The 23,093-nt window shown below is 39.3% G+C and overlaps 1 protein-coding gene across 2 annotated transcripts in view; it reads left to right on the top strand.

Annotated features, from left to right (window-relative positions):
- The first annotated feature begins 11,905 nt into the window (after nt 1-11,905).
- The window catches only part of pdpn (podoplanin), a 39,309-nt gene continuing 28,121 nt past the window's right edge, over nt 11,906-23,093 (top strand). The window contains exon 1 of one of the 2 annotated variants that reach the window (XM_061976012.1): nt 11,906-12,277. In XM_061976012.1, the coding sequence (XP_061831996.1) occupies nt 12,226-12,277 (52 nt within the window). In that variant the 5' untranslated portion in view covers nt 11,906-12,225. Of the gene's footprint in view, nt 12,278-22,191; nt 22,428-23,093 lie in introns of those variants that run through there. The other variant, XM_061976021.1, reaches the window with a different exon arrangement.

The raw sequence follows: 23,093 nt of genomic DNA, 5'->3' as shown, positions 1-23,093 counted from the left end.
ATATGCGCATTCACCGAACCCTTCTTTAGTAAAAAAAAAAAAAAAATGTTTTTTTTTTTCAAATTCAAGACAAAGTTATATGTTTTTGGTAACACTTTAGTATGGGGAACTTATTCTAAGTAATAAAGACTTAGTTTAGAGTTATTTGGACATTAGGGGAACATTCTAAGTAATAAAGACTTAATTTAGAGTTCTTTGGTTAAGGCAGGGGTCGGTAACCCGCGGCTCTAGAGCCGCATGCGGCTCTTTAGCGCCGCCCTAGTGGCTCTCTGGAGCTTCTTCAAAAATGTATGAAAAATGAAAAAAGATGAGGGGAAAAAATATATTTTTTGTTTTAATATGGTTTCTGTAGGAGGAGAAACATGACACAAACCTCCCTAATTGTTATAAAGCACACTGTCAGCTTCACTGATTCGAATATTTGGCGAGCGCCGTTTTGTCCTACTAATTTTGGCGGTCCTTGAACTCACCGTAGTTTGTTTACATGTATAACTTTCTCCGACTTTCTAGGACGTGTTTTATGCCACTTCTTTTTCTGTCTCATTTTGTCCACCAAACTTTTAAGGTTGTGAATGAATGCACAAAGGTGAGTTTTGTTGATGTTATTGACTTGTGTGGTGTACTAATCAGACATATTTGGTCACTGCATGACTGCAAGCTAATCGATGCTAACATGCTATTTAGGCTAGCTATATGTACATATTGCATCATTATGCCTCATTTGTAGCTATATTTGAGCTCATTTAGTTTCCTTTAAGTCCTCTTAATTCGATTTATATCTCATGACACACTATCTGTATGTAATATGGCTTTTAATTTTTTGCGGCTCCAGACAGATTTGTTTTTGTATTTTTGGTCCAATATGGCTCTTTCAACATTTTGGGTTGCCGACCCCTGGGTTAGGGTTAGGGTCAGGGTTAGAGGGTTAGGGTTATAATAAGGCCATGCCGAATAAGGCATTAATAAGTACTTAATAATGACTAGTTAAGAGCCAATATGTTACTAATTTGCATACTAATAAGCAACTAATTAATGGTGAATATGTTCCCCATACTAAAGTGTTACCATGTTTTTTTACTGGTGCATAAAATGAACCGTGCATGAACATCACCTTGTTCAAACAACAAAACCAACACAGTGCATAAACTCACAACAAATTACACACCTGCAAACCAGTCAGCTGTTGCCGTATCCGTAATACGCCGAGAAGTTTGTATTTACACGATGAGTCGGTGTGTCTTGACCTCCGCCGAACCCCTGAGGCCGACTCACCGAACCCCGAGGGTTCGATCGAACCCAGGTTAAGAACCACTGAGCTAGGGAGAGGGAAGTCCTCAAAATTAAATCACTACAGAGCTACCTTGATTTCCCTATGCTGCCAAACACTGGGTACAACAAATGAGTCTTTTTTTTTTTTTTTTAATTGAGTACGACTACAAATTAAGCCACCGTGGAGTCAAAAAAAATGACAAGTGCACTTTGATAAAGTAAATACAATTATATTGAATTCAAGAAAGAACTTGTGGATCTCCCCTCCCTTAATTACTTAATTCGTCATTTACATGTATTCTGCATTGTTTTTTACTCATATAAAACTATAATTGTTCCAAGTGAAATTTATTTTTTGTCAATTTTGTGGGGTTTGGAACTTGAAATGGCTTCCGAATTTGCTACTTTTACAGGCACTTACCAAATTCCGTCGGTACTCCCCGGTATTGAATCACGTAAAATCAAACAGTGACATTTTTGATATCTTCGTTGCACGTGACGTCACGTCCGATTGCAGATTAAACACTGGCTCCAACACTTGGCAGGTAAACAAGCGCTCAACCGCCCCTTAGAGCGGACTTAGTCAGACTGCCAGGTGAGGAGCCAGTGATAGAAAAACACGCAAGTTCACAGTAAGGCTCCACTTATCAAAATGTGCTAGCATTATGCTAATTTACATTGGATTTAGCATAACATGCCACTGATTAGCATGAACAATTTGACATGGCAATCTCAACACCTCCACATTTGGTAAATAAAACTACAACTAAGATGCACACAACAGTCAAACATCTGGTGTGCATTAAGTACAATACTTACAATATAAACCAGGCCTGGGCAATTATTTTGACTCGGGGGGCCACATTTAGAGAAAAAAATGTGTCTGGGGGCCGGTATATCAGATTTTTAGGAACACTAATACAAAACTTCATAATGTCTGATTTAATGCTGAAAACATTATGACAGACCGCCTTAAAAAACGGAATGGAATCAAAACCATTTTTACTGAATGAGACATCCAGAATGTACATGAAATAAAGAATGTGGGATTTACAATATTAACTATGAACGATAAAACACTGAATATTGACAACATATGAACGTCACACCCCCTTTCGTTCGACATATAATCAAGCCAAATGCAACAAACACAGCAAAATATGTAAAAAAAAAACACCTACGTGGTATATCACTAAGCTTTAGAACTTTGTTGTAAAAATCTCCTTCCGCGTCTGTCCCTGACACCCGCATTTCAGGCTCTGGAAACACTCTGTGGAAACGCTCCCCACCCACACTGCTTGGTGCCTCGACTGAGCTGCCGTGACTTAGATTACTATAGTAACTAATTAGATTACCATAGTAACTAGGATATCATGCAAAAGTGCAGATTCCAACCATTGAAATACTTTGTATAGTTCAGGGGTCGGCAACCCGCGGCTCATGCGGCTCTTTAGCGCCGCCCTAGTGGCTCTCTGGAGCTTTTTAAAAAATGTATGAAAAATGGAAAAAGATGAGGGGGAAAAAATATATTTTTTGTTTTAATATGGTTTCTGTAGGAGGACAAACATGACACAAACCTCCCTAATTGTTATAAAGCCATACTTGCCAACCTTAAAACCACCGATTTCGGGAGGTGGGTGGCGGGGGGCGTGGTCAGGGGTGGGGCGGGGCGTGGTTAAGAGGGGAGGAGTATATTGACAGCTAGAATTCACCAAGTGAAGTATTTCTATATATATATATATATATATATATATATATATATATATATATATATATATATATATATCTACATCCTGAAAATATGCAAACAAAACTGTGTTTAGATAATTGATACTTCAAACTTGCATAAATAAATCTTAAGGAATATAACATAACTTGGCTTCTGAGAGCTTCAAAATGTAATGAATAAAATGCTAAAGTTGTTGATAAACAAGCAATTATTTTGATAATTAAATATGGTCATTTTAAATGAATTATTATGATAATTTAAAATTAATTATTTCAAATATGTTTATTTTAATGTATAATTCTATGGCTTGATGTAATAAGGAGTCAGAAAATATACAAATAAAAATAAAATTAATTTTGATGTTTTTAGCAAAATATAGTAAAAATGTATTTCTTTTTTTTTTTTTTTTTTTTTTTAAATTAATAAATATATTTATTTTTAGGTAAGATAAACATAATAATACAATTTATCTCTAGTCTGAATGATTTAGTTCTTGTCACCCTGTTGTCCTCCCGTTGTGAAAAAAAGCTGTCCTCACTTAGGGCCACATGGCTCCCGATTTTTAGCAGGAGCTGGAGGCCGCGCCCCCTCCAGCTCCTGCTAAAAATCGGGAGATTTTTGGGAGAATATTTGTCCCGGGAGGTTTTCGAGAGAGGCGCTGAATTTCGGGAGTCTCCCGGAAAATCCGGGAGGGTTGGCAAGTATGTATAAAGCACACTGTCAGCTTCACTGATTCGAGTATTTGGCGAGCGCCGTTTTGTCCTACTAATTTTGACGGTCCTTGAACTCACCATAATTTGTTTATATGTATAACTTTCTCCGACTTTCCAGGACGTGTTTTATTCCACTTCTTTTTCTGTCTCATTTTGTCCACCAAACTTTTAAGGTTGTGCGTGAATGCACAAAGGTGAGTTTTGTTGATGTTATTGACTTGTGTGGAGTGCTAATCGGGCATATTTGGTCACTGCATGACTGCAAGCTAATCGATGCTAACATGCTATTTAGGCTAGCTATATGTACATATTGCATCATTATGCCTCATTTGTAGCTATATTTGAGGTCATTTAGTTTCCTTTAAGTCCTCTTAATTCAATTTATATCTCATGACACACTATCTGTATGTAATATGGCTTTTAATTTTTTTGCGGTTCCAGACAGATTTGTTTTTGTATTTTTGGTCCAATATGGCTCTTTCAACATTTTGGGTTGCCGACCCCTGGTATAGTTCAAGACTTATGCTAATTTGGAAACATCACTGCACATCATAATGGCAGCTACAGTTTCCATCTTAAAGATCTAAAAAAATTATTTGGGAATGCCCGACGGGCCAGATTGAAAAGCTTAACGGGCCGCATGCGGCCCCCGGGTCTTAATTTGCCCAGGTCTGGTATAAACATTATGTAGGGCTCGACAAAAGACTAGATTCAACTTAATGGTAAAAGCTACTCTCTGAATAGGCAACACGCTACTGCCATCTCGCATCTTGGAAGTGCAACTGCATGCAAAGTCTACTATATAATACTTGCAAATGAGATTTAAAAAAATTAAGAAAACAAGCTTAGTGTTAAATGTCAAATAAAAAAATGTTTTTTATTTTGAAACCATGAACATTTATTAACACATGAACACACACACGGGGCTTTATAGCTCGGTTGGTAGAGCAGCCGTTCCAGCAACTTCAGGGTTGCAGGTTCGATCTCTGCTTCCGCCCTCCTGGTCACTTCCGTTGTGTCCTTGGGCAAAACGCTTTACCCACCTGCTCCCAGTGCCACCCACACTGGTTTAAATGTAACTTAGATATTGGGTTTCACTATGTAAAGCGCTTTGAGTCACTTGAGAAAAGCGCTATATAAATATACTTCACTTCACTTCACACAGAAGTACCGAATATTGGAACTGTTGAGTAGCGGAATCGATTCCCAGATACCGTGTATTGGTACCGTATCAATTCAAATGTGAAAGGTATTCATCCCATTTGGAAGAGAGTAATTGAAGTTTCATTATTACTTATGAATAACGTTTCTTCGGTCTTCGTCTGACCTTTTGGAATGGGTTGCCAACAAAGCTTATATCGCAGGGATTCTCAAACTGCGGTATGGGTACCACTAGTGGTACGCGGGCTCTATCTAGTGGTATGCCAAATAATCATTTGATTAAATATCATAATTCAACAGTTTTATTTTTATATATCCAAACAGTGTTCAAACTGTGTATAATGTTATAATATACCTCAATCAATCAATGTTTACTTATATAGCCCTAAATCACGAGTGTCTCAAAGGGCTGCACAATTTAGCACTACTTGCTAAATAAAACTTTTGCCTGGCTTTTATTGAATACTTACGCCTTCTTGATTGATTGATTGAAACTTTTATTAGTAGATTGCACAGTGCAGTACATATTCCGTACAATTGACCACTAAATGGTAACACCCGAATACGTTTTTCAACTTGTTTAAGTCGGGGTCCACTTAAATTGATTCATGATACAGATATATACTATAATCACAATACAGTCATCACACAAGATAAACATCAGAGTATATACATTGAATTATTTACGTTATTTACAATCCGGGGTCTGACGGGGGGTTAGGTTTGGTTGATATCAACACTTCAGTCATCAACAATTGCATCATCAGAGAAATGGACATTGGAACAGTGTAGGACTGACTTGGTAGGATATGTACAGAAAGTAGTGGACATAGAGATGTAGATCAGAGAGCATAAGAATAAGTTTCTACATTTGATTATTTACAATCCGGGGAGGTAGGATGTGAAAGGAAGTTTGTTAGTTTACGGTTGAAGTTGCCTGGAGGTGTTCTTTTAGTGCGGTTTTGAAGGAGGATAGAGATGCCCTTTCTTTTACACATGTTGGGAGTGCATTCCATATTGATGTGGCATAGAAGGAGAATGAGTTAAGACCTTTGTTAGATCGGAATCTGGGTTTAACGTGGTTAGTGGAGCTCCCCCTGGTGTTGTGGTTATGGCGGTCATTTACGTTAAGGAAGTAGTTTGACATGTACTTCGGTATCAGGGAGGTGTAGCGGATTTTATAGACTCGGCTCAGTGCAAGTTGTTTTACTCTGTCCTCCACCCTGAGCCAGCCCACTTTGGAGAAGTGGGTAGGAGTGAGGTGTGATCTGGGGTGGAGGTCTAGAAGTAACCTGACTAGCTTGTTCTGGGATGTTTGGAGTCTAGATTTGAGGGTTTTGGAGGTGCTAGGGTACCAGGAGGTGCAAGCGTAATCGAAAAAGGGCCTAATACGCTACTGTATTTTTAATGTTGGTCATTATGGTGGTACTTGAAGAGCCAAGTGTTTTTGATGTGGTACTTGGTGAAAAGTAAAAAAAAAAATACACTTGTAACTCTTTTGGGAATGTCACTCTAGCACAGGGATGTCAAACATGCGGCCCGTGAGATGAGTTTGCTAAGTGTAAAATTAAGCTGCATTTTTAAACTAAAGAAACTGCTGTTCTAAATGAGTCCACTGGATGTCGCAATAGCATTTCTAGTATGCAAGGAAAATGGGTTTTACCGACTCCTCCTCCTCCACCCAATGTAAAACAAACAGGGGTACAATAAACCAGTGTTTTTCAACCTTTTTTGAGCCAAGGCACATTTTGTTCATAAAAAAAAAATACGAAGGCACACCACCGGCAGAAAAGGTTAAAAAATGAAACTCCACCAGGTTGTCATGCCTTATTTTGAGTTTGTTGTTGTTTCCTGTGTGTAGTGCTTTAGTTCCTGTCTTGCGCTGTTAATTTGGTGACCCTTCCTGTTTTGTTGGTGTTCTCCTGTAGCAGCTTCACGCCTTCCTTTGAGTTCCATTGCCCGCACCTGCTTTGTTTTGGCAATCAAGACTATTTAAGTTGTGCGCACGCTATCCTTCTTTGTGGGGACACTGTTGATTGTCATGTCATGTACGGGATGTACTTTGTGGACGCTGTCTCCGCTCCACACGCTGTAAGTTTTTGCTGTCGTCCAGCATTCTGTTTTTGTTTACTTTGTAGCCAGTTCAGTTTTACTTTTGTTTTGCACAGCCATCCCTATGCTTCAGTGCCTTTTCCTAGCGGGACTTGCCTTTTGTTCATTTTTGGTTTAAGCATTACATACCTTTTACATACCTAAAAAGAAAAACACTGCACTAGACAACGGAACATTGTTATAATTATTGATTTGGAAAAAATATTTTTTGGACCAATTAGGTGAAGTTGCATAATTTCCCACGGCACACCAGACAATATCTCACGGCACACTAGTGTGCCACGGCACAGTGGTTGAAAGACACTGCAATAAACAATTGGTAACCCCACTTATGCAGCATGAGACACTGCACATTCTATATAGTTCTGTGAAAATTATTGTCGTCTTTGCAAATTTTAAGAAATTGAACGGTGGAAATGACAAATGAGGTAGTTGATACATAGAAGCGTTTTTATTTATGCTTTTTTTTGTTTTTGTTCATTCCCAGATGGGCTATGTCTTAAAGTGGAATTGCTGTGTAGATCCGTGTTTTTCAACCACTGTGAGATACAGTCTGGTGTGCCGTGGGAGAATATGTCAATTCACCAATTTGGGGTAAAAATATTTTTTGCAAACCAGTAATAATAATCTGCCGTTGTGTCGGTGCTGTCTAGAGCTCGGCAGAGTAACCATGTTGTACTCTTCCATATCAGTAGGTGACAGCAAGTAGCTAATTGCTTTGTAGATTGCTTTGTCTACATGTAAAGCGACTTTGGGTAATTAGAAAAGCGCTATATAAATCCCAGGTATTATTATTATTATTATTAGATGATTCCAAAATGCAGAAGACAGCGTGCAGGTAAAAAGGTATCTTAACGCTTAAGAAAAGGCATTGAAGCTTAGGCAAAAGAAAAGTAAACAAAAACAGAATGCTGGACGACAGCAAAGACTTACAACGTGTGGAGCAGACAGCGTCCACAAAGTACATCCGAACATGACGTGACAATCAACAATGTCCCCGCAAAGGATAGCGACAACTTAAATAGTCTTGATTGCTAAAACCAAACAGGTGCGGGGAATAGTGCTCAAGGAAGACATGAAACTTCTACAGGAAAATACCAACAAAACAGGAAAAGCTACCAAAATAGGAGCGCAAGATAAGAACTAAAACACTACACACAGGAAGACACAAAAAACTCCAAATAAGTTACGGCGTGGTGTGACAGTACTTTGAGACAAGAGCTATAGTCATGCATGGTTGGTTTTGGTTTGAATTCTTATCCAACACTTGCGAGAACAACCTTTTATTGTCAACATCAGCTGCTGAGTTTAATGTTTTAATGTTTTCTGCTGGGGGTGTGCCTTCGCATTTTTTAATGAAAAAAATGTGCCTTGGCTCAAAAAAGGTTGAAAAACACTGATGTGGATACACTGAGATTAGGTCTAAATTAATTGTGTTCTTCATGGTGGTTTTGAAACGGCACCAATTTTTTCCCCTCGGAATTGTCAACTATAACGCAAAGTGTTTTGTCAAGAGGCTTATTTGTGATATGTACATTTTCAGAATGCGCTTGTTCTATTTTGAGCCAAAGTAAAACAAAGAAAACAATCTGAAGTTGTCGTAGTTGTACAGTATTTTTAAAGGGGAACATTATCACAATTTCAGAATTGTTAAAACCATTAAAAATCAGTTCCCAGTGGCTTATTATATTTTTCGAAGTTTTTTTCAAAATTTTACCCATCACGCAATATCCCTAAAAAAAAGCTTCAAAGTGCCTGATTTTAACCACCCGTCCATTTTCCTGTGACGTCACATAGTGAAGCCAACACAAACAAACATGGCGGAAAGAACAGCAAGCTATAGCGACATTAGCTCGGATTCAGACTTGGATTTCAGCGGCTTAAGCGATTCAACAGATTACGAATGTATTGAAACGGATGGTTGTAGTGTGGAGGCAGGTAGCGAAAATGAAATTGAAGAAGAAACTGAAGCTATTGAGCCATATCGGTTTGAACCGTATGCAAGCGAAACCGACGAAAACGACACGACAGCCAGCGACACGGGAGAAAGCGAGGACGAATTCGGCGATTGCCTTGTTTGTTTGGCATTAAAGGAAACTAACAACTATGAACTAGGTTTACATCATATGAAAGACATTTGGCAACAACATGCACTTTGAGAGTGCAGACAGCCCAGTTTTCATCAATTAATATATTCTGGAGACATACCCTCATGTCAGCAGGCCAGGGAAGCTAGGGTCGATATTCTTCTCTTGATCATCTACGGTGGCATAAGGGACGGTGTGAGTCAAGACATCCAGGGGGTTTAGCTCGCTCGTCTGCGGGAACAAACTGCCGCCATTGCTTGCCGTGCTAGCGAGGTCCTTTGTCCCTGAATTGCTCACACACTACGGCAGATTCAATGGGGGTCTGGCGGCAGATTTCTTTGACTTTATCGTTGGAAATGCATCTGCTTTGAGTGTCGCAGGATATCCAAGCATTCTTGCCATCTCTGTCGTAGCATAGCTTTCGTCGGTAAAGTGTGCGGAACAAATGTCCAATTTCTTGCCACTTTCGCATCTTTGGGCCACTGGTGCAACTTGAATCCGTCCCTGTTCGTGTTGTTACACCCTCCGACAACACACCGACGAGGCATGATGTCTCCAAGGTACGGAAAACAGTCGAAAAAACGGAAAATAACAGAACTGATTTGATTCAGTGTTTGAGAAAATGGCGGATTGCTTCCCGATGTGACGTCACATTGTGACGTCATCGCTCCGAGAGCGAATATTAGAAAGGGGTTTATTTCGCCAAAATTCACCCATTTAGAGTTGGGAAATTGGTTAAAAAAATATATGGTCTTTTTTCTGCAACATCAAGGTATATATTGACGCTTACATAGGTCTGGTGATAATGTTCCCCTTTAAGTTACCATGCCATGATTCTCCCAGGGACGGCGTGGCGCAGTGGAAGAGTGGCCGTGCGCGACCCGAGGGTCCCTGGTTCAATCCCCACCTAGTACCAACCTCGTCATGTCCGTTGTGTCCTGAGCAAGACACTTCACCCTTGCTCCTGATGGGTGCTGGTTAGCGCCTTGCATGGCAGCTCCCTCCATCAGTGTGTGAATGTGTGTGTGAATGGGTAAATGTGGAAGTAGTGTCAAAGCGCTTTGAGTACCTTGAAGGTAGAAAAGCGCTATACAAGTACAACCCATCCGGCCCACGTTGCACAAAGCAAGCTCCACAAAGAAATGGGTAGACGGGTTTGGTGTGGAAGAATCCCATACCTCTGACTTCACGAATCTGCTCAGAGGACAAAGTTCCCCCAAAAAAAGTGGGCCATGTGCCTTTCTTTTTAATTTGGCATTGAACTCAGCCAGAATCTCATCGACGAAACTTGCAACAGGGCCAAAAAGTTTCCATGCAAAGTGTGTGATCTGTAAAAACACAACCATTCAGTGTTCATTTATTTACTTTTTCAGAAGTTTTATAGATGGGACCCCAGGGCAGGGGTCGCAGGCTGAAGAAAATCTTAATTGACAGAAATGTTGAAATGTAATATTTATTCTACACATTTCTACAACATTAGAAACCATGAGTAAAGAAGGTGAGATAACTCCTGGAAATTACTGGCTTTTAAAGTTAAAGTTAAAGTAATGATTGTCACACACACAGTAGGTGTGGCAAAATTATTCTCTGCATTTGACCCATCACCCTTGATCACCCCCTGGAAGGTGAGGGGAGCAGTGAGCAGCAGCGGTGGTCGCGCCCGGGAATCATTTTTGGTGATTTGCCCCCCAATTCCAACCCTTGATGCTGAGTGCCAAGCAGGGAGGCAACGGGTCCCATTTTTATAGTCTTTGGTATGACTCGGCCGGGGTTTGAACTCACAACCTACCGATCATAGGGCGGACACTCTAACCACAAGGCTACTGTATAGATGTGTGTGTCCAAGTTAAAGGAAACGGTAGGCTGTCTTCTTTTAATATTTTTATTACACTTTTTGGCAAGCTCGGTAATGTTTGCTGTGGTCTGGAACAACATGGCACAAAAACAACTATCAGAAATGCAGCCAGTATTACATACAGATAATGCAAAACTCAATTATATACAAATAGGATAAAAGTAAAGGATATTAAATGAACAGTGGAAATGACAAATGAGGTAGTTGATATATAGAAGTGTTTTTATTTATGGTTTATTTTGTTTTGACTTAAAGTTGAATTGCTGTGTAGATACACTGAGATGAAGTCTAAGTTCATTGTGTTTTTGAAACTGCACCAATTTTTTCCCCTCAGAATTTTCAACTAACTCGAAGTGTTTTGTCAAGAGGACTATTTGTGATATGTACATTTTCAGAATGTGCTTTTTCTAATTTTGAGCCAAAGTAAAACAAAGAGAACAATCTGAAGTTGCCGTAGTTGTACAGTATTTTTAAGTTATCATGCCATTAATTTTTCCCGTTCCGGCCCACGTGGAAATAGATTTTCCTGAGATAAAATGAGTTTGACGCCCCCTGCTCTAGCACCATCTACTGGTCGTGGTCGTGGTTGTGGTTGAACCCAACTTTGAATCCCCACCACCGTAATACACTCACGACCTTCATCCATTTCTGCGTGAACCCCCAAAGGCTGCTCGGCGTGTCGGCCAACAGGTGTCAGCCAAGTGCCGGTCAGCTCTGCAGACCACCCTTGTGCTCTTTGCTCGTGAGAAAGTCACACCGTGTTCCCACTGCTGCGTCTCTTCTGCCTGCTTTGCATGCAACAACTACTTCACCACGACCTTTCAGCAAGGCATTAGTCATTCATTTTTTCTATGTGCACAACTTTTCTTTGTATCCTCATAAATAAGTGTTGTGAATTTCAATATGATTTTTATCTCTTCTTAGTGCCCTCCTCCCAACACAAACCTGCCCCCCCCCACCCCCCACCCCTAAATCCACAAAACCCACCCAGCCCAGAGTCAGTGCCCACACCCCTCCTCCACTCTGCCGCTCAGTCTTTCTCTCTTTCAGCTGTGGACCAGTCCCTCAGCCTACCTCACGTCCACAAAGTGACCACAGCTTCTTCTCCAAACATCTTCGGATCTCCTTGGCTTTTCCATTCTTGACCTTTTTTGGGTTGTTTTTTTTTTTTTGTGGCTCCCTCACTCTCTGCCGTGTGAGGACTTCAGTGACGTTGCTCTCTACCCCCCTCCCTACACCCCCAGAAGTGCGCTCGGGAGTCTCTTCATTCATCACGGCCCAGGACCGGATTTGACCGCCATGAATGTTCAGCTGCTTCTCCTGTTGGCCGTCTGCGCCTTCACACATGCAAGTGAGTCAACTTCTTCCCCCTCCACAAAAAAACTGTAGTCGTTAGGTAGTCACCATGCATCCTGTGAGTTCACCCACTCATGTGCCCACGCTGCCACCCCTTTGTCTGCTTCAGGCCATGATATCATTGTAACACTAAATGTGGAAAATATTAATACTTCAGTAGTTGAACAAATGGTACTGGTTTTTATTTGTTGCAAACTTGCTTATAGTTCTCAAACTTATTTCACCAAGTACCACCTCAGAAAAAAACTTGGCTCTCCAAGTACCACCATAATGACCGACATTAAAATGCAGTAGCGTAGTAGGCCTAAGTATTCATTAAAAACAAAGCCGAGGTTTTATTTATCAAGTATATTTAACATTAAACACAGTTTGAACAGTAAGACTGTGTTTGAATATAGGAAAAACTTTCATCAAGTGGTTCTCATCAAGGGGTAGGCCAAAAAAAGTCACTTGCTTAAAGTACAGTGTTTTAATTTTCCTATCATCAAACAGTGTTACTGTTCAAACTGTGTGTAATCTTACAGTGGCCAAAAAAAAATAAAAATAAAAATCTGCCTTGTTTTTGATGAATACTTAGGCCTACTACCTGACTGTATTTTAAATTTGGTCATTATGGTGGTACTATTAGGGACATTTGATTTGAATTGTTTTCAATGTCAAACAGGACATTGCAGTCCTTACGTTGTACGTTTTAACTCAAATTTTTCAAACATCAGTCCTAAAAAACAAAAAAAAATCAAACGGAATTTAAAAAAAAATCTTGACCCTTTTCTTTAGGTGTAAATACATCAAATAACTCTCCCATAATGACCAACATTAAAATACACTAGCGTAGTAGGCCTAGGTATTCATTAAGAACAAGGCAGAGGTTTTATTTATCAAGGATATTTAACATTTTTGGCCACTGTTACATTAAACACAGTTTGAACAGTAAGACTGTTTGAATATAGGAAAATAAAAAAACTTTCATCAAGTGGTTCTCATCAAGGGTTACGTGGGCTCCATCTAGTGGTAGGCCAAAAAAGTCACTTGATTAAAGTACAGTGTTTTAATTGTCCTATCTTCAAACAGTGTTACTGTTCAAACTGTGTGTAATCTTACAGTGGCCAAAAAAAACAAAAACAAAAAAAAACTGCCTTGTTTTTAATGAATACTTAGGCCTACTACGCGACTGTATTTTAAAGTTGGTCATTATGGTAGTACTAGGGACATTCGATTTGAATTGTTTTCAATGTCAAACAGGACATACAAGTCCTTACGTTGTACGTTTTAACTCAAATTGTTCAAACATCAGTCCTAAAAAACAAAAAAAATCAAACCTAATTTAAAAAAAAATCTTGACCCTTTTATTTAGGTTTAAATACATAAAATAACTCTCATAATGACCAACATTAAAATACACAAGCGTAGGTATTCATTAAAAACAAGACAGATGTTTTATTTATAAAGTATATTTAACATTTTTGGCCACTGTTACATTAAACACAGTTTGAACTGTAAGACTGTTTGAATATAGGGGGGGACTTTCATCAAGTGGTTCTCATCAAGGAGTAGGCGGGCTCCATCGAGTGGTAGGCCAAAAAAAAGTCACTTGATTAAAGTACAGTGTTTTAATTTTCCTATCTTCAAACAGTGTTACTGTTCAAACTGTGTGTAATCTTAGAGTGGCCAAAATGTTAAAAAATAAAATATAACCTCCGCCTTGTTTTTGATGAATACTTAGGCCTACTACGCTACTGTATTTTAAAGTTGGTCATTACGGTGATACTTTGAAAGCCAAGTGTTTTTTGAGGTGGTACTTGGTAAAGTAGGCTTGAGAACCACTGCCCTAGGGACATTGGATTTGAATTATTCTCACTGTCAAACAAGACATAAAAGTCCTTACATTTACGTTTTAACTCAAATTTCTCCAGCATCCATCCATCCATTTTCTACCGGTCATCCCTTACATCAATAGAGTAGCGTAGTAGGCCCAAGTATTCATTAAAACAAGGCAGAAGTTTTATTTGACAAGCGTGACCACTGTAACATTACACACCGTTTGAACAGTAACACTGTGTTTGAATGTAGGAAAATAAAACACTGTACTTTAATCAAGCGATTGTTTGGTGCACCACTCGATGGAGCCCGCCTACCACTAGTGGTACACGTGCCACAGTTTGCGAACCACTGCTGTAGGGTGTTGTTGAATAACTGCATCGTACACCTTTGTAAGAATTGGACATTGACATTTTAGAATTTAACATAAAAAAAAAAAAACATTTTGGGAAATGTCATGTCAGCAAAATGATGGCCAAAAAACAGCAATAATTTACTAAAAGGACAAAAAAGTTGATCAAATCCCATTTCTTCTCCATATCTCAGCAGTTACTGATAGTTTGTTTACTTCATGAGCTTAAATAAAAAAAAGAATAAAAAAAAAAGTTTAAAGTACCAATGATTGTCACACACACACTAGGTGTGGTGAAATTATCATCTCCATTTGACCCATCACCCTTGATCACCCCCTGGGAGGTGAGGGGAGCAGTGAGCAGCAGCGGTGGCCACGCCCGGGATTCAGTTTGGTGATGTTACTATATTCAAATGGGGAGAAGGGAGTTTAAATAATGTGGAAAAAAATACATATAATGAATTAAAAAATAAAATAAATTGTAGATGGGAAATCAAGCAACTCTTACAGTAAACGTGAGCTAACGTGAACAAATGGCAGTAGTTTATTAAGGCGCCAACAACATGTTTAGATATGAACTCGTCATGGCGAGTGATGTAATCAGAGGAGTAGTGCAGCCGCATGCCTTTTACATTTCTTGGCACCAGCAAAGAGAAGCAAACCTTTCAGAAGAAGAGGAGGATGTGTGTGGGCGTCTAAGCCGTAACTTACACCGTGCACATTTATCTGAAAGCGTATCGTCCTCCTTTTCACTTCATTCTTTTTTTTTTTTAAAGTCTAATTGGTGCTATTTCTATTCCTTGCTCGGAGACGATTTGGTCAGGCATGGTCAGAAGAAAGGGGGTATGGCTGGTTGAAGCTGCAGGGCAGAACTCATGGTTGGTGTATTAATAGAGGGGGTTCTATATTTAAGAGGCATGGATGTATAGAAATGGTGGCAGAACATACAGTCGTGGTCAAAAGTTTACATACACTTGTAAAGAACATAATGTCATGGCTGTCTTGAGTTTCCAATCATTTCTACAACTCTTTTTTTTTTGTGATGGAGTGATTGGAGCACATACTTGTTGGTCACAAAAATTTTTTTCATGAAATTTGGTTCTTTTATGAATTTATTATGGGTCTACTGAAAATGTGACCAAATCTGCTGGGTCAAAAGTATACATACAGCAATGTTAATATTTGGTTACATGTCCCTTGGCGAGTTTCACTGCAATAAGGCGCTTTTGGTAGCCATCCACAAGCTTCTGGTTGAATTTTTGACCACTCCTCTTGACAAAATTGGTGCAGTTCAGCTAAACTTGTTGGTTTTCTGACATGGACTTGTTTCTTCAGCATTGTCCACTTTGGGATGGCCTGATTTAGCCATTCCTTTACCACTTTTGACGTGTGTTTGGGGTCATTGCCCTGTTGGAATACCCAACTGTGCCTAAGACCCAACCTCCGGCCTGATGATTTTAGGTTTTCCCAAAGAATTTGGAGGTAATCCTCCTTTTTCCTTTGTCCCATTTACTCTCTGTAAATCACCAGTTCCATTGGCAGAAAAACAGGCCCAGAGCATAATACTACCACCACCATGCTTAACGGTAGGAATTGGTGTTCCTGGGATGAAAGGCCTAATTTTTTCTCCTCCAAACATATTGCTGTGTTTTGTGGACAAACAGCTCAATTTACGTTTCATCTGACATCACATGTACAAAGATAAGACCTTCTGGAGGAAAGTTCTGTGGTCAGATGAAACAAAATTATGTATGTGCTCCAATCACTCTATCACAAAAAGAGTTGTAGAAATTATTGGAAACTCAAGACAGCTATGACATTATGTAAACTTGTAAACTATATGTTGTATGAAGAGATCATTTCTATAAGAAAAGCTTAGAGGGGACTGGAGTATTGTGTATTGTGGTGATACCTCAGTTATGTACAATGTTTGCCATCATTTTGAGAAATGTGTTAATAAATGTTGGAAACAGTTTGTATAGTAAAGCAAATTCCTCAAAAAGAAACAATGTGAATAATGGGTTCCAGCCTCGAAGAAGGTCTATATTTTAGTAAACGTTGGAGCACAATATGAAGAGATATACAATACTGGGGGTGATGGATCAACTTTCTATTTATGAACAAAACCAAAACAACAACACCAACTATCTGAACTATCCACATTTCCAGCCGCCCTGCCGACACTACACACTGTCACTAGCCCTGTGGTGCACCCACAGTTTGAAGTGAAAAAAAAAAACTCCCTAACTTTGCCAGCCATGTTTCTACAATGATTAGGAATAAACAAATTAAATCAATTTCACCTTGTCGGTTAATATTCTTGGTGTGCAGCGGAAAGGAGGGGGGTATTGTCGACAACGCTGAGGATACTTCCTGAATGTATTAAACCATAGATCGCTTGTCCATTGCTTTCTTTGGACTTCTAAGTTAGCTAGCAAAACTGCAAACATGTTGTAAAACAGCTTAAAAACAAAAACATATTTCTAAAACAAATACCTATTTTATTTTTTATGCATTTTTCATAATATATACAATATATTCATACAGTATATTCAATGCTCACAATATTATGCCTACTGTCTTGGTAAGCTTTATTCGCTGATAAAAAAAAAATACAAATAAAACAGTATGTTATTATTTATTCAAACATACAGTATAATATTATTATTGATACTTGAAATATATACTTCTGTATTTTAATTTCATATTTTTATTTTCTTACATTATTTGAAAATGTTTTTATGTATACAACTTGTTTATATTATTTTTAAAATATTACTTTATTAGGAGAATATAGCTTAAGACAACAGGCATAATATTGTAAGCGATAAACGTACAGTATATCATTATTCATTCAAACATACAATACAACATTTTTCACATTTAAATTTGTATCTAATATTTTTTCTGTTCAAGTGAATGTTAATCGATAGCTAGAGGAAAGAAGTACATATACATTTTTTTTAAATCAAATGTTTTACCAAATGTAAACACCCAATATTTTTTGGGGCCAAAAATAAAAAAAAATGGGGTTGTATGCAATCAAAAAAAAATGTTATTTTTGGAAAAAAAAATATTGGGTGTTTACATTGTTGTTTACTACTACAAAAAATTGGTAAACCATTTGATTTAACAACTTGTATATGTACTTCTTTCCTCTAGCTATCGATTTACATTCACTTGAACAGAAAAAATATTAGATACAAATTTAAACATGAAACATATTATTTTGTATGTTTGAATGAATAATGATATACTGTATGTTTATCGCTTACAATAGTATGCCTGTTGTCTTAATCTATATTCTCCTATTAAAAAAATGTTTTTAAAAGAATATAAAACATGTATATACAGTACAGGCCAAAATATTGGACACACCTTCTCCTCATTCAATGCATTTTCTTTATTTTCATGACTATTTACATTGTAGATTGTCACTGAAGGCATCAAAACTATGAATGAACACATGTGGAATTATGTACTTAACAAAAAAAGGTGAAATAACTGAAAACATGTTTTATATTCTAGTCCCTTCAAAATAGCCACCCTTTGCTCTGATTACTGCTCTTGGCATTCTCTCGATGAGCTTCAAGCACACCTGTGAAGTGAAAACCATTTCAGGTGACTACCTCTTGAAGCTCAGCGAGAGAATGCCAAGAGTGTGCGAAAAAGTAATCAGACCAAAAAGTGGCTATTTTGAAGAAACTAGAATAAAAAACGTGTTTTCAGTTATTTCACCTTTTTTTGTGTTCATTCATAGTTTTGATGCCTTCAGTGACAATCTACAATGTAAATAGTCATGAAAATAAAGAAAAACCATTGAATGAATGAAGGTATGTCCAAACTTTTGGCCTGTACTGTACATAAAAACATATTCAAATAATGTAAGAACATTCAAATATGAAATTAAAACATAGAAATATATATTTAAAGTATCAATAATAATACTATACTGTATGTTTGAATAAATAATAACATACTGTATGTTTATTGCCTTATGTCATTCTTCAATAAATTTAAAAAAAAATGATACATTTTAAAATAAACACATTTTTTTAATATATTGAAAAAATATTGTGTAAAACTTTTGACTTTTTAAATGTGTTTTATTTCAACTTTCTTCCCCTTGCAAAACACTGTGAAGTGGTAGAAATAATTGTTGTCTTCTCAGGGAGTTCCTAGTACTGAACTCCTTCATAGAGTTGACATCTCAACAAGTACGACTGTGGGATTCTGGTAGAACGTAGTAGAGAATTCCCACAGAGCGGATGAAACCAAGACAACAGGTCATCAATGCTCTAATAAGGTCTAAACTTTATGCCTGCCTCCGTTAAACTGCATCCTGTAAAAGCCCGCCATCGTCGCCCCCTCCCATCCCCAGTCTCCGTCTTAATGAGTTTTGTCTGCCTCAGCGGGGCTAATAACGCCGCCGTCACATCTGGCTGTTGAAAGGGGGAGGTCAGCGCCCTCTTTGGTCATGGGCCCACTTTTAGAAATGACTCAAATGTGGCGCTCATACTCCAAATATGAGGCTGGCACAGAGCGCTTAGTCACACTCGCGGGTCTTTTCACCACGCAGAAAGAAAAGTCTGTGCGTGGAACAAAAGCTGCTGTTTCAGAGACTCGACTAAGTAATATCAAACCCCCCGAAAAAGGCGCACATGTTTGTGTGTGGCGTGCATGTGAGACATGGAGCAAGTACACAACAAAAGCAGCTGACTCAGGAACACGACTCGAGTGAATGTTGGCTGGATTAGAACCCTTTAAGAGGCTTGTTTTAAAGCTGTTTGCGAGACATTTTGGATCATTCTATGCATGCATGAGAACAGTGTTGTGTTCTGGAGCACAAAGCAAGCTCCACAAAGAAGTGGGTGGATGGGTTTGGTGTAGTGTTGTCCCAATACCAATATTTTGGTACCGGTACCAAAATGTATTTCGATACTTTTCTAAATAAAAGGGACCACACAAAATTGCATTATTGGGAGAGTGGCCATGCCAGCAATCTGAGGGTTACTGGTTCAATCCCCACCTTCTACCATTCTAGTCACGTCCGTTGTGTCCTTGAGCAAGACACTTCACCCTTGCTCCTGATGGGTCGTGGTTAGGGCCTTGCATGGCAGCTGCTGCCATCAGTGTGTGAATGTGTGTGTGTGTGAATGTGGAAATAGTGTCAAAGCGCTTTGATTTCCTTAAAAAAAAAAGGTAGAAAAGCGCTATAGAAGTATAACCCATTTACCATTTACCATTAATGGCAAAGACTACTGTACTTTCCGAGCTATAGAGCGCACCGGTATTTAAGCCGCACCCACTTAGCTTAGATTAGCTGCACCATACTATAAGCCGCAGCTATTTACCAGTACGAAATATTTTGTAAAAGTTTATTGTTTTTAAACGGTGCCTGACACACAGCAGTAAAACGGCTGATCAAACAAAACAGAAGTCATTGTCATGGACCCAATAGCTGCGGAATCTAGCTCTCCAATCAGCTAAACAGACTCAATAACTCCACTGTGATATTTTGGTGAATTTAAGAAACTTGAAAAATACAAAAAGAACGCCATTGTGAGTTAATAATACTAACACAGACACTTGTTAGCATATTCGCTAATGCTAATGACGCGAGCTTGATTACATTACGATAGCATGTACACCTACAGACATAAAAAAATGGGACGGTTTAATAAGTAATAATTGTTTTAGTTATATTGTAAAACTTACAAACATTGCTTGGAGTGATGAATGAAGAATCATTTTAGGCAGAAACGCTATGGACAAATAGTAGACGAAATGGGATATACCTCCGGTTTAAGGCAAGAAACAGTGAATACATGTTTCAACCGCAGCCCCTGCAGTCAGAAAATTATCCAAAAGCTGGCGCCATAGCACAAACAATAACACACCGTTTCAGCATCTCTGTTGGTGTCAAACTATTTGTTGAATATAAAACATTATGGTCGTTAGCGAAGAGAATTCCATAAATTAGCCCTATATTTTTAAGCCACAGGATTCGAAGTGTAGGAAAAAAGTGACGACGTATAGTCCGAAAAATACGTTACTTCCTGACTGTAACCTATATACTGTATACTACCATCAACGTCTTGGAATTTCAACTGTATGCAAAGTTGACCACATATTATATGCAAATGAGACGTAGAAGGGTAAGATATCAAGATGTAACACAGCCAACAGTTATCGTTTTCAGCTCACAGTTCAATAACACATATTTCGTTATTAGGAAATATTTCTTAAGACACGAACACACAAAAGTACTTAAAATTGGTACCGTTGAGTACCTGGAATTCGTACTGTATTGGTTCAAAGGTGAAAGGTACCCATCTCTAATCTAGACCTAAACTATATTGCCAAAAGTATTTGGCCACCCTTCAAAATGATTCGAATCAGGTGTCCTAACCACGGGTGTATAAAATCAAGCATTTAGGCATGGAGACTTTCTACAAATATTTGTGAAAGAATGGGTCGCTCTCAGGAGCTCAGTGATTCCCAGCGTGGAACTGTCATAGGATGCCACCTGTGCAACAAATCCAGTCATGAAATTTCCTCGCTCCTAAATATTCCAAAGTCAACTGTCGGCTTTATTATAACAACATGGAAGAGTTTGGGAACAACTGCAACTCATCCATGAAGTGGTAGGCCATGTAAACTGACAGAAAGGGGTCAGCGGATACTGAAGCACATAGTGCAAAGAGGTCACCGAGCTCCAAACTTCATGTGACCTTCCAATTAGCCCACGTACAGTACGCAGAGAGCTTCATGGAATGGGTTTCCATGGCCGAGCAGCCGCATCTAAGCCATACATCACCAAGTCCAATGCAAAGCGTGGGATGCAGTGGTGTAAAGCACGTCGCCACTGGACTCTAGAGCAGTGGAGAAACGTTCTCTGGAATAATGAATCACACTTTTCCATCTGGGAATCTGATGGACGAGTCTGGGTTTGGATACTGCCAGGAGAACGGTACATTTTGGACTGCATTGTGCCGAGTGTGAAATTTGGTGGAGGAGGAATTAAGGTGTGGGGTTGTTTTTCAGGAGTTTGGCTTGGCCCCTTAGTTCCAGTGAAACTTTGAATGCTCCAGGATACCAACACATTTTGGACAATTCCATGCTCCCAACATCGTGGGAACAGTTTGGAGCGGGCCCTTTCCTTCTCCAACATGACTGTGCACAAGTGCACAAAGCAAGGTCCATAAAGACATGGATGACAGAGTCTGGTGTGGATGAACTTGACTGGCCTGCACAGAGTCCTGACCTGAACCCAATAGAACACCTTTGGGATGAATTAGAACGGAGACTGAGAGCCAGGAAGAATGGTGGAAAATTCCTATAAATACACGCCGCAACCTTGTGGACAGCCTTCCCGGAAGAGTTGAAGCTGTAATAGCTGCAAAAGGTGGACCGACATAATATTGAACCCTATGGGTTAGGAATGGGATGGCACTTCATATGTGAGTCAAGGCAGGTGGCCAAATACTTTTGGCAATATAGTGTATGTTGGATTGTGTTTTTTTTTCGTAAACAAAAGGTTAAAAATATCAAAGTAGCCTTAGCGTTCTGGAATTCTCCGTTTGCACAATCTTGTGTACAAAGCAGTGTTTTCCTCCGTTTTCACTTCCTGTGTGCGTCACGTCTTCATCGGCTGCTTCGGAACGGTTTTCAGATGTGTGTGAGTCACATGATTAGAGGTCCGCCGCGTCTGCCGTACCAGTTGGCGGCGGGTGATAGAGTCCAGATGGGACGTCTCGTATCTAAGCTCGAACAGGATGGGCGCACGTTCAATGTGTTGCCTCCGCGATAACGCCAAGCGGCGGGCCGCAGTGCGCTTGGCACCACCTGGTACCCTCACAGCTGACTGAGGAGGGGCGGTCGTGACGTGTGACGGGTGCCTATCGACTTAGCCAACATTCCTGAGAAGGCAGTCACACCATTTGCATGGATGCATCCCCACCCAGACAGGATAGTGAGTTATTGGCACACACACACACACACACACACACACACACACACACACACACACACACACACACACACACACACACACACACACACACACAGTATCTATAAACACAAAGCAGGGGCCTCAGTGACAGCTGATTGTAATGGATGGAGCCTGTTACTCCCTTCTTTCCTGTCTCACACTTGATATTGTTGTGGTCGGACCTCGATTACTCATTCTCTTCTCACTGGAGGTTTGTTGTGTTCTCGTGGGGGTCTTCTTCCTCTTTCTACCCGCTAACCCAGGTTGTCGGCAACCCAAAACGTTGAAAGAGCCATATCGGACCAAAAATACAAAAAAAAAAATCTGTCTGGAACCGCAAAAAAATTAAAAGCCATTTATACGTCTTATAATGAAGACAACAGAAAATCTGCAAAGACTCCTCCCACCCCCACCAAGGACTGTTTTCACTGCTGGACTCTAGAAAGAGGTTCCGCAGCCTCCGAAGCAGAACCTACAGGTTCTGTAACAGCTTCTTCCCTCAGGCCGTAAGACTCTTGAACGCATCATAATTAAATTATCCCCTCAACTCCCCCCAAAATGGATTAACTCGCTGGAATAAAAAAGACAATATAACATACATCCATAAACGTGGACGCATGTGAAAAAGTGCAATATATTTATCTGTAC

The sequence above is a fragment of the Nerophis lumbriciformis genome, linkage group LG01 (assembly GCF_033978685.3).
Source record: "Nerophis lumbriciformis linkage group LG01, RoL_Nlum_v2.1, whole genome shotgun sequence".
Lineage (NCBI taxonomy): Eukaryota > Metazoa > Chordata > Actinopteri > Syngnathiformes > Syngnathidae > Nerophis > Nerophis lumbriciformis.
This window is presented reverse-complemented; position numbering and strand designations above follow the sequence as displayed.